General features: G+C 32.3%; 1 protein-coding gene across 2 annotated transcripts in view; it reads left to right on the forward strand.

Moving 5' to 3' along the window:
• Positions 1–12,193, forward strand: part of LOC137652338 (uncharacterized) — a 324,403-nt gene that overhangs the window by 296,066 nt on the left and 16,144 nt on the right. For both annotated transcript variants that reach the window (XM_068385686.1, XM_068385695.1), the window contains exons 4-6: positions 73–489; positions 9,361–9,519; positions 10,824–10,936. In XM_068385686.1, the coding sequence (XP_068241787.1) occupies positions 73–489; positions 9,361–9,519; positions 10,824–10,936 (689 nt within the window). The remainder of the gene's footprint in view (positions 1–72; positions 490–9,360; positions 9,520–10,823; positions 10,937–12,193) is intronic.

Below are 12,193 nucleotides of genomic sequence, written 5' to 3' on the forward strand. Positions count from 1 at the left end.
AGTAATATATTCAATTACAGAACTACAAAATATATCTTTACAAATTATAACACTCCTATTTCTTTTTCACAGGAAATCAAACATCACAGCAAGACATGCAACATCATCACCACCATCACCACCACCATCAACATCATCATCAAAAGCAACATCACCAACATCAGTCCGAAAACCAGGACCACCAAGACAAATTAGCAGCAGCGTCTGAAGACTTGGATTCGGTCATTGAACTCCTGACGAATCTGTCTCCCAGTGCCCCTCTAAATACAACAGCTAGACCCACCTCGCCAAAGATGACCAACACGCCCACGCATTCTCCGGCTCACACGCCCACAGACGTTTCTTTGCTTCCTCCCCCTCCTCCTCCAGTAACGCCCTGCCCCGAGATTGACATCGTATCCCCTTCCAGTACACTGGATTCGAGGGGTTCCTCGAAGACGAGGTCAAGTGGCAGGTCTTCGAGTTGTGAGAGTGTGAACCGGAATAAAGGTTGGTCTAATTTGATCTCATTAGGAAATCCTCCGTAATGGCATTCAAAATTCCCACCTTTTTTTTATTTGTTGATCTGTTAAAAGGCTTTGCGGAGCTTTCACCTTTTTTTCCATTTTTTTTTCTCTATTTCATATTATACGTAACGTAACAATATACATATTGTTCACTTCTCGTTCGTTCTCTTTTCTATCAAAATAATATCGTTAGAAGTTAGGCTTTCTTTGTTTATATTATTTTCGACAGTAAACTATAGGCCTAATGGATTTACTTTGTTTTAGATTATATATTGTGTACGCTTATGGCTAGTCTCTCTTGATTCCTTTTATCCCTACATCGTATCTGTAAAGTACAATATAAGCGTGTTGTGTAACTCTTAATAATTTAAACAAGAAACTTAACGATTTTCTATGGGTGTGATTGAAAACCAGAAGAAATAAAACGTCTTATTATTTCGGTAAGGTATTTTTACCGACTGGGGAACTTTTATTTTCGTTAAAAGAATGAACGTTGCATATTGTACTCAAATAAAAATAGGGAATTATGTGTAAGTATAAAAAAAATATATCTTGAATAGAGTTTATTCTTTATGCATCAGTTAAAGAAAGCCTTTGGCATAATCGTCCTGGTTATCCCCAGTGCCACCTCTTTTCGGAAGAGGCTTCGTCTTTCTGGAATAGTATGAAATGTGGACAAACGGTGCACCAGAGAAATTATCATTTACTTCCGCTTTTTGACTACTTATTCCATTGGGCTCTTTTCTTATCTTATGTATAGGAGCCTAATCATTCGATTTTCTGCTATTTTGACACATTTCATGAATGTTTACAATAATTTTGACTTGTTCATTTTCTCTTATATTATGATATGATTTTTGTTCACTCCTAGCATAGGAAAAAGTATTAAGACATTGGGCATGTTAGTTTCGCTTGAAATTGGGAAAACCTGAAGGCACAAAAAGATGACCTGGAGCTACGAATTTTCAAGACTGACTGGAGGCGAAAAACTTGCCAGCTTAATGGCCCAAAGTCGACTCACTTGAACGAATGGTCACGTTGAAGGTGACAAATATGTCGAAGGTTGTTCAGGTAATTCCGTGAAGGGGAATTGGAGCGTTTGCGAGTGATTTTTATGGTCCATCGGTTATGGGCACTAAGGGGTGACGGTATCGCCTTCAGAGGATATATTTGTGTGTGTGTGTGTATATATATATATATATATATATATATATATATATATATATATATATATATATATACAGAGAGAGAGAGAGAGAGAGAGAGAGAGAGAGAGAGAGAGAGAGAGAGAGAGGATGATCATGATATGTTTATACTCACATTTTAGGATAATTTACAAGGGTTATTGGCTTGACCCTGAAAGAAAAATAGTAAATAAAAAATTTTGGGCTCTTATATAAATATATGTATATATATATATATATATATATATATATATATATATATATATATATATATATATATTTATATATATATATACACACACACACACACATATATATATATATATATATATATACATACATACATACATACATACATACATACATACATACATACATAAACGCGATAACCTGTATAACTATCAACTGTGCTTAAGAATACATTTTGGATGTCATAGCAAGGGTATGCCCCACAACGAAATGTTGCGAGAGATAGCTAACATGCTTGCCGAGGATTCCCTTACTTGTGAAACTATCTGAGGATAACATGCTTAGCAGAGACTGCACTGAAAATTATCCATGGTTGAAACGCCAAAAGGCATTAACCCTACGAATGATTAGATACCATTCCTCTTGTATTTTAGAAAACATGTTTAATTTTACCTGATTGGGGTTGAAAATTACATGGTTAGTTTCACTTGAATAATTTCATTTCCATCCCCTACTTTCTTTGCGATGGAACCTCCAGAGCCAGTTGGAGAAAGACCACGGAACGTATGTTTTTGAGGTTATCTTAATGATGCCACCCATATTTTAGACCAGGGAAAAGGCAATGCTAATGTTAGTTAACTTTTTCTGCAAGTGCTAGAATAAGAATAGTGAGAAATACTGCACTCTCTAGCCACATCTATGCAATAATAAATTTAAATTCTAGGGATTAGTGAATATGTAGGGGAATCCTCTCAATAAGCATAATGACACGAATTACTTATTACCTTCCAAGAGGCTTCAGAATGATATATCAAACTGCACTTTTCTTGAAGAACTGTACACACTTTAGACACCATAATTCTTTTTTAATCTAACTAACCCTTTTTCCACTTTAATTATGGGAGACTTATTTTCCGACTTTGTAACCACTCGATTATCCTAAACATTTCATATATATTTTATATTTCCCTTTTTGGTATAAAACATATCTTGTTTGCCTCAAGAACTATAATCGAAACATTTTAAATTTCTTTTTATCTGATTCTTATCCATTTAAACTGAACGGACAAAAAATAAACAGGGCCATAATAATTAATGCGACTAATTTCGGATCTATAGCTAAAGGAAATACGCAAACAAAATTGACTTACAGGAATATAAACATTCCAAATGTTTTTTATCTAACATCATCTGATGTAGCTTTTATCATTTAAACATAGATTCCCAAGACTTGTAAAATATGCTGCTACTTACCTCTGTGATGTTTCACACTACAGATTGAATTAATCTCCTTTTGTTTCTTACACTGCAGTTATCTTCAGTAGCTTTGTTCTATTAAACAATGTAGGCCTAGACATATGGGGAAGCAACGCAACTCGCAACATAACCAATGGTCAGAAATTAGACAGCATTTGAAACTTCCAGACTGATGTTGAACAGCAATACGCTTGGATGAGCACTGAGATAGGTTCAGATGTGACCTACTGTATGACACATTATCGAAAATACTAGTTTGCAGGTTGAATCATGTGGGTTTTATTTTGATTGACTCTATCTTAGTCCTAACTTGTGGAAAGGTCATTGACTAATCAGGGTGAAGATGTACCCTGCCTGTCCTTGTGAGGTAGCCCATTGGTGAAGGACGGCCAGGTCATCATAGCTGCAGGACAGCAGGTTGTCATTATTGAATGACCATCGGAATCTCATACTACTTCTCAGCTGTCGTTGTTTAGCTTCAATATCAAGCTGTGGTATCTTTAGTGAAGAAAGCGTAGTGAGTGATAGAACAAGATCATAGTAAGGTAAAAAGATTTATCTGGATAGATGTTAGGATTTGCTTGGTGTCTATAGGTCCTTAAAGGAGAGTTGATATATACATCGGCATGTCCAGTAAAGAGTTAAGCTAAGGGTCTACAGTGATATTATAAGTGTAAGGATAGTTGTTCCTGTGTGGGACATCGTATACTAACATATTTATGCCAAAGTAAAAATTAGGCAAAATAAGGATATACAAGAGTATGCAAAAGCAAAAATAAAACTAGTATATGCTCATTTCATGTGCAAATGTGAAAATGGAATTCAATTTTTAAATAATAATAAACAGGCAGATTATAATGTCTCCCTGCTGCGAAGTAACAGATTGAAACTTATATTATCACCATAAATATAGCTATGTAGGAGATTTCGGGAGATTTGCCCCATATACATCATTTTTTTTTTTCAAGATTCTTTATACATTCTTATATATCGTAGAATACAATTATTGTTGTTTCTGGAAATACTTGTATTACAAAGAAAAAAACATTGAAATAACAAACTATAAATCTGAAAACCCAAAAGCTGTCATGCCTTAATCATTATTAAAGTAATCTACACCTTTTAACATCCACTTTCACATTCATCATTCAAAATTAATTACTAAATTTATATTAACATAAAATCACTCAAATCTCTGCGTTGCAAATATTCATAAATCCTGCAAAGAGAATAGCTATTGATATCAAATTTTATTTTAAGCAATGTGCATTTACCTAACTATACACACTAGAGTCCTTTGATAGGTGTATGACTTCAGTGAAGCTGTAGTGCCATTAAGCATTTAATGAAGTAGCTGCAACTAAGCAGGTGACGGGATAGCCTCACCCACCTGTCATTCAGCTAGACTCTCGCTTTTGACTTTAGGTACGGAACTTGTGGTGCGGTTGGGGGAAAAGTGTAACTTGAAGGACTCGGGTTTGTTTAGATATGAAAAATACGATTTACTTTAATCTAATTGTTCCTCTACGAACAATAGGAGGCTCATCCCTAGGGGGGGAGTAGTTCCATATGAACCAAAATCTGTCTGGTTTAACTTTCCAACGGAAATGTTAGAACACCTGGTCCTTTATGAGTGAAGGTGACGACTCCTGCCAACCTCCCCATCTTCTAAACATGAGGATGTCACAAGAGTTATTAGATCTTAAACGGTGATAGAAAACCCTATATCCTTGTTTAGGATATGCTATCCAAATGTACATGCCTCTAAAAATGGGCTTGAACACATTCTATCCATCCTTCCCCTCGTCTGGGAAAATGGGAAAATATTTCTTAAATTTTGTTTAAAAAAGAAATTGCTCAGTTATGAAGCGTCTAGAAAACCGTTAGTGAACTGATAAAGCCTCTGGTGGATACTCACATTATTGGACAATTGTTTAGAATATGAAATTTTTTCCACATACTGCTGACATGTGAAAACTGTACATTTCATCTGTAGCATCAGCCCTTGAAGTTGGTAAACTGTAAATGTGGAGGAAAGTGTATGAAGAAGTTATTTATAAAGTATATACAGGCGGAATATACAATTTGATATCAGATTCTAGATAATTATTATATTGCAGACTCTGTGATATAAAGAAATGAAGACTCAGATGATTTAACTTTAAATAGTATCCATTTAATATAAATTAAAGGTATTTTATGGTTGAGCACCTGAGTCTTATGATGTACAATAGGTCTAAGGATATCCATATGATACCGGTTCCGCTACAACAAACACGTGTTCTAAAACTATTTGTGTCCTACTCCAATCATTACTGACCTAAATTTCATTGTGCAGTGATAAAACCCTGACCCTTCTGATATCTCACTAAGTTTTTATTCTGATAATCTTCGAGTAGGAGTCTTATGTTCCATATGTAAACTCCTTTACAATATTTTTTGGGGGTATTTTGTAAGTGGTAGCTTGTTTCCTTGTTACAGTACGGTATATTTTTCTTTAAGTTGACTGTTCAGAATTTTGGGCATACGTGTGGAATTGTTGCATATCTGCCGTTGATACTGTGAACGTTTGCAATGTATATCTGACATTTGCTTAGCTTGAAAAACAATAAGCAGTGACTATTTTTTATATATATATATATGTGGGAATAGTGTTTTACCATGGCAGAGTGTTTATAAAGCGATTGAGAAGCTCAAAAGTGGCCGAACTTCCATTAAGCATGTCAGAAGCAGTACTCCTACCAGCGTTTAATACTTACAACAATGTTGAGCAATTCAACGACGCTGATTCTTATGAAGCGACAGGTTGCTGTCAAAAATTTGGAAAACTATGTGCAAATTATTCTTGTCACTATACAGTAAATAAACCCCCCCCCCCAAAAAAAAAAAAAAAAAAAAAAAAGAGGCACACATGTTATGAATTCTGTGCATGATGGGCTTCTAAGCCACTCACTAAGATCACAAATAGACAAAAAGTATGATGAATTACCTCATGAATGGCTTAGAGACCAACACAAATCTTTTCTCTAAGGACGTATCCAAACTTGTGGAATGCTGGATTAGTCCACGGCAAAAGAAAAAAAAAAGACACTGCATAGTTTAATAATGTTGCCACTAGTGAGTTTTGTGGTAGCTTTCTGATGAATTATTATAACGTAGTGCAGGTATATATTAACTTACCATCTTCCGCCTTTTGGTAATCAGTGACCTTTTGTATTTGCCTACTTGTTTGATGGTTGTTATGTAAATTTGTAAAAGAAGTAGCAAATGGGCCGGATTTTGATAGATGGAAGTCCTTCCTTAGATACGCATGTGCATGTATCCATAAATTGGTAGAGAAATTAATGTCTATCATAACTTTTATTGGGATTTGATGATAGAGGAGTTAGTAGATGTAAAAAACTGTAAACTTGAACTTTTTATACATTTTCAAATTTAAAATATTTTGACGATTTTCTTACGATTAAATTAGCTAGAGAATTCAATGTTTATCCTATTCAATAAAACTTTTTCTTTATGGAAATTCATGTGTATGCGTATATCACCACGCACCATATATATATATATATATATATATATATATATATATATATATATATATATATATATGTATATATATATATATATCTACCTTATATATATATATATATATATATATATATATATATATATATATATATATATATGTATATATATATATCTACTTTATATATATATATATATATATATATATATATATATATGTATATATATGTATATATCTACTTTTTATATATATATATATATATATATATATATATATATATATATATATATATATATATATATAAAGTAGATATATATAGCTATACCTTACCTTTCATTTGAAGAGACTAGGGATGAGTGATCAATGCCACAAGTGATATATAAATTTATTTCTATTTGAACAAAATATTGCGTTCGTATTCATCACTTATTCACTTTAAGGGTAATTCAAATTAACCGTTATCAGCTGGTTCACGTGGTGAGTCGGAAAGCTGGGGGAAATTCGCTGGTAGGTAGACCAGTGTCTGGTAATTATTACAATTTCTCGAATGACAAATATACTATGAGCCAGATTTCCGTAGCCTACCCATAAAGCTGTAAGCTAGTACGATTTACTTAATTAAATACAGTACACACTTTAATTACAAACATTATCTTGCGTATTGACAAAGACCACGAAGCTGATAAATGTTTAGAGGACAGCTAGCAAAATTCATTGCTTATACTTCGCTTATACTTTTCGTGTATAGAAACTGAAGCTAAGCTGCTAACAAAGGTATCCGTACATTATGTTTTCCTTTTAGTCTAGAGAATATTCGTACATAGATAATAGGTGTCAATCAAGTGTCTGTATTTTGCTGCATATAAGAACAGTATGTTTTCTTCTTCTTTTTTTGGTGGGGGGATACATGAAATCCAAATATGGTAAAAGAAAAAATCATTCCGTCACTTAAATAACTGTAGGAGGCTGTGAATAAAACTTTTATTTTTCAGTCCGAATATTTCTTTTTCATTTTTAGATCAAATGAAGGATTCAATACTGCTTGTCTTACTTTTATTATTATGAAATGAGAAAGACACGGTGCTGGTTCTGCTGATTAACCTGTCATCCAAAGGAAAGAGAAATTTATAATTTCTTCAGTCTCGTATAAAAAAAAAAAAAGATAGAGGATTATAACAGCTTCTTCCTCCTCTTCTCTTCCTACTCTTTTTCCTTCTCTCCATCTCTTTTTCTACAGCCTTTATAACATTTTTAAAGAGTTTTTTCCGTTTTCTGATATTTCCTTGTCTGTTGGTTTTTCATGGAATATGCCTTGTGGTAACGCACAACAAAAATACAGGTTTCATGATTTTCCACGAATGCTACCGTTCTGTTCCTCAAAATGTATTCTTTAAAGTCTACCGACTTCTTTTTTTCCTGTTTTGGATTTTTAGGCTTCCTAGGAAATTATTATTATTATTATTATTATTATTATTATTATTATTATTATTATTATTATTATTATTATTATTACTAATTATTATTATTATTATCATTATTATTATTGTTATTATTATTATTATTATTATTGTTGTTATTATTATTATTATTATGAGTGGACATCATCAGTCGTAATAGAAATAATGCATAAACATAATCATGTTGTTTCTATCAATTGGAATGATCTATCGTGCTCACATAGTATTATTGGCTTTTCGTTGCCATTCTTCTATCCAGGTTCTCGTAAATATGTTATATGTGTTCGTCACACAATTAATTATTTTAAATATTTACCATCTAATTACTGATTATATGCTAAATATTTCGCGCTCGACAGTCTTGAATATGCTGATATTGCCGAATATTGATTGATAATTTCCAACTCTGTCTCAAGTGTTTTGATAAATTGATAAGAAATTATGTTGGTTAACGAGCGGGACTCGGCCCAATGAAAACGCTGTTATTTTGGGGAGTACCTCAAACTCTATCTACTTTTTTGTTTCTCAATCAGTTGTTTTCTTCTAATCATTTGAAAGACAATTTTATTAAAAAAAATGGTGTATAGTGGAAATTCTCTTAGCATTGTATTTTTATGTATTCTTTTATCAATGTATAGAAGTTACTTTTTCCCTTGTTTTCAAAATGAATGTGTAGATTATATATCTTTTCATGTTTAAAGGACAAAAATTTATCAATATTCAAAATAATAATAGCACATTTTCTCGAAAAATTTCATAATTTGAGAAATCTGCCTTAATTTCTTTTCGTAGAGACTGATGGAATAAGACTAGTATGAATAACTATGGGCTTTTAGCTGTAATTTTCCTCACCAATGAATATCATAAGAACATAATCATCATATTTAAGGAGTATTCACTAACCAGTGGTAAAGTCATTTCCCTATATATATATATATATATATATATATATATATATATATATATATATACATATATATATTTATACATACATATATATATGTAATATATATATATATATATATATATATATTATATATATATTATTTATTTATATGATTTTACCTCCGCACTTATTCCTGTGTAATTCAGTTTTTCACTTGTAGTAGTAACCACAAATATTATCCTACATGCTGTATTTTGCTTATTTATTCAAAGTTCATTACACTTATTTTGTCCACATGCTATTTTTCTTACCTGTTCTTCTAATTTTCGATCACCTTCCAACTGTGCCACTACAGGTGTATGGGTAGTATGGTGCCATGAGTGCGGGTACGAGGCTCAGGTCCCCTCCGGCGGCGTCGAGTGCTTCCCCCTCAACTACATCCTACAGAAGCAGCTAGTCCTCGAGGCCCTCAACTCCTCCTCGACCACCGTCTTCTGCGATCTCTGCCAAGAAGGTGGGTTTATCTCGGGAAGATTAAAGTGATAAATCTCCCATTCCATCTGAGTCTCATTTCTTATAACTTGTCGGCTAAATCTCTCTCTCTCTCTCTCTCTCTCTCTCTCTCTCTCTCTCTCTCTCTCTCTCTCTCTCTCTCTCTCTCTAAGGTTTTGCCAATGTAATCTAAATGAAAATACCTTTTTATCGTGATTCCTCCACATTGTGTTCATATACAACCACCCATTTGTTTATCCCGGTGAAAAATCTAGTTACCAAATAAATATAAACGTTGAAAAATCGCATGTTTTTTCTATTTCTTTTCTTAATGGTCTCTTACATTATATAATCAAGAATTTCATTATAGTTCGCCAATCATCTTGCGAAATTTCTGTAACTTTTCTGAGTTGAGCGATGTATATTTATAACAAAAAATAACAAAATAAAACTTAAAAAGGATAAATTTAATTTATTCCAATACAAGTTTCTATACTTTCCCATAAAATAAGAGTAAGATTTATTGCTCATGAAACTCTGAGTTGATAGAAGACATATCTAGGATTGTCTAACAAGAATGTAGTTGTGAATCTATTTCCTGGATCAGTCAGTAATGTTAGTTTTCATATTGGGATCTCAATTTTCGTGTCATTTCAAGCTGAATTAATTTGACTTTATTATAGTATTATCATATAGTGAAGGATGAAACTAGGAAAATGTCAAAATAATGACCCGAATAAAGCCGGAAATAATATAGAATTAAGATTGTATTTAAAAGTCATTGGTTAATATATGTGCCATGAACTATATTATGTAACATAATAGATTGCCTGTCCAATTTTATAAATAAATAAATTATATATATATATATATATATATATATATATATATATATATATATATATATATATATACACACACACAACTATTTATACCATTTGTAGGGCAGTAATGCGCATCACCGCTATTCTTTTAATGGAGGAAAACGCTAGAGAATTCATACTTTTAAATTGGTCAAAATGGTGTAAATTGGGTCTGCCCCTTTTCTTCACTGAACTTCATATCCTCCTTTTCCTTACATCTTTATACTTGTGGTCCTTGAACTTATGCAGATAGAAACCCAAGAAAAAAAAATAACATGAAATTAGATCCTTCTGTCTGTCTGTACTGAACCATCACACTTCTTTCTTCCACCAACTCTCTCCCACTAACTCCTCTCTCACTCAGGTGTCTGTATTCTACCCCATAAAATTTCAAGAACTAAAAAAAGGAAAAAGTATAGAACTAAAAATCCGTTCTCATAATGTGTGATTTTGTGTGCGACAGATGTCATTGCCGAGGAGAGATGTGACACCTGTCCTGTGAACCTGTGTCGCTTGTGCAGCCGGGCACACACACGCCAGAGGAGGACTAATCATCACAAGGTCATCTCTTTACAGGTATTTCAATTTGCATTTCATTATAGGGTTTTACAAGTATATGTATGGTAGAATTATTTAGTATACTCATTTAACCGATACAAATATATGTTTTGGACAAATACGAGTATATATACTCTACTGTCAAGTTTGAAACTACTTATATTTATAACTGAATGTTTATGCATATACGCATGAACATTTTAAGGATATTTATATCCGTGCACACGTCAATTATATATATATATATATATATATATATATATATATATATATATATATATATACTGTATATGTGTGTATTTGCGTATGTATGAACATACACATATTAATTTATATTTGCATTATAGTGAAAAAAAGAGGAAATTACTTGATAGGAATTGGCAATTTCATCTCAGTGGTGATATCATTGGAATCACGATGAGATTGAATATTTAACAATATCGTACTTGCATACAAAAGGGGGATCCCTGAACTATCCATTCATGATGATTCGGGATAAGCCTGATTTACTAAGAGAAGATAGTACAGGATTATATGGCATAGTTTTAATTTGTGACCTTCGGTACAGGCAATTAAAAGGGATCCCACAATATTTCTTTTGGTAAAGACATTAAGATCCATTATTATCTTGGTATTTGACCAACCGAATGTGTGACATAAGCTAAGCTGATGGACAGAAAAGCATTGTTAATGGACCCCCTAGAGACAGTCTTCTTATAAGGTAGGTTTTTTCCCTGAAAAAAAAATATAGCTAAAAGAAAATTTTAATCGTGAGGTTTACTTGTTTTTCTATCATTAGTTCATTGGCTCCGTCCATAAATTTTACTATAGAAAAGGAATAGGATGACAGTATCCCGCTTGTAGACGTTTCGTCTGTTAGAATAGTCAATGAATTTGAGTGTCATTTTGAAAGCCAACCAATGATTTATCAAATATACATTTCCATTCAAGGCACTCTAAAAATAGGAAGTACTCTGTATTTTCCTCTATGTAACATTGGGCTCTTGAGAATATGCAGCTCTGGGTACATAGAAAACTAGTTTACTAAAATTGAAGAAAAGGCCACGTATCTCTTCTATCCCAAATTTTATTTCTATATGTGTGTGTATGTACAGATAGATGTTGATTTGTATATACAGTATATATACAGTGTATATATATATATATATATATATATATATATATATATATACATACATATATATATATATGTAAATATATATATATATATATATATATACATATTTATATGTATATATATACATACATTATATA

The sequence above is a fragment of the Palaemon carinicauda genome, chromosome 1, assembly GCF_036898095.1.
Source record: "Palaemon carinicauda isolate YSFRI2023 chromosome 1, ASM3689809v2, whole genome shotgun sequence".
NCBI lineage: Eukaryota > Metazoa > Arthropoda > Malacostraca > Decapoda > Palaemonidae > Palaemon > Palaemon carinicauda.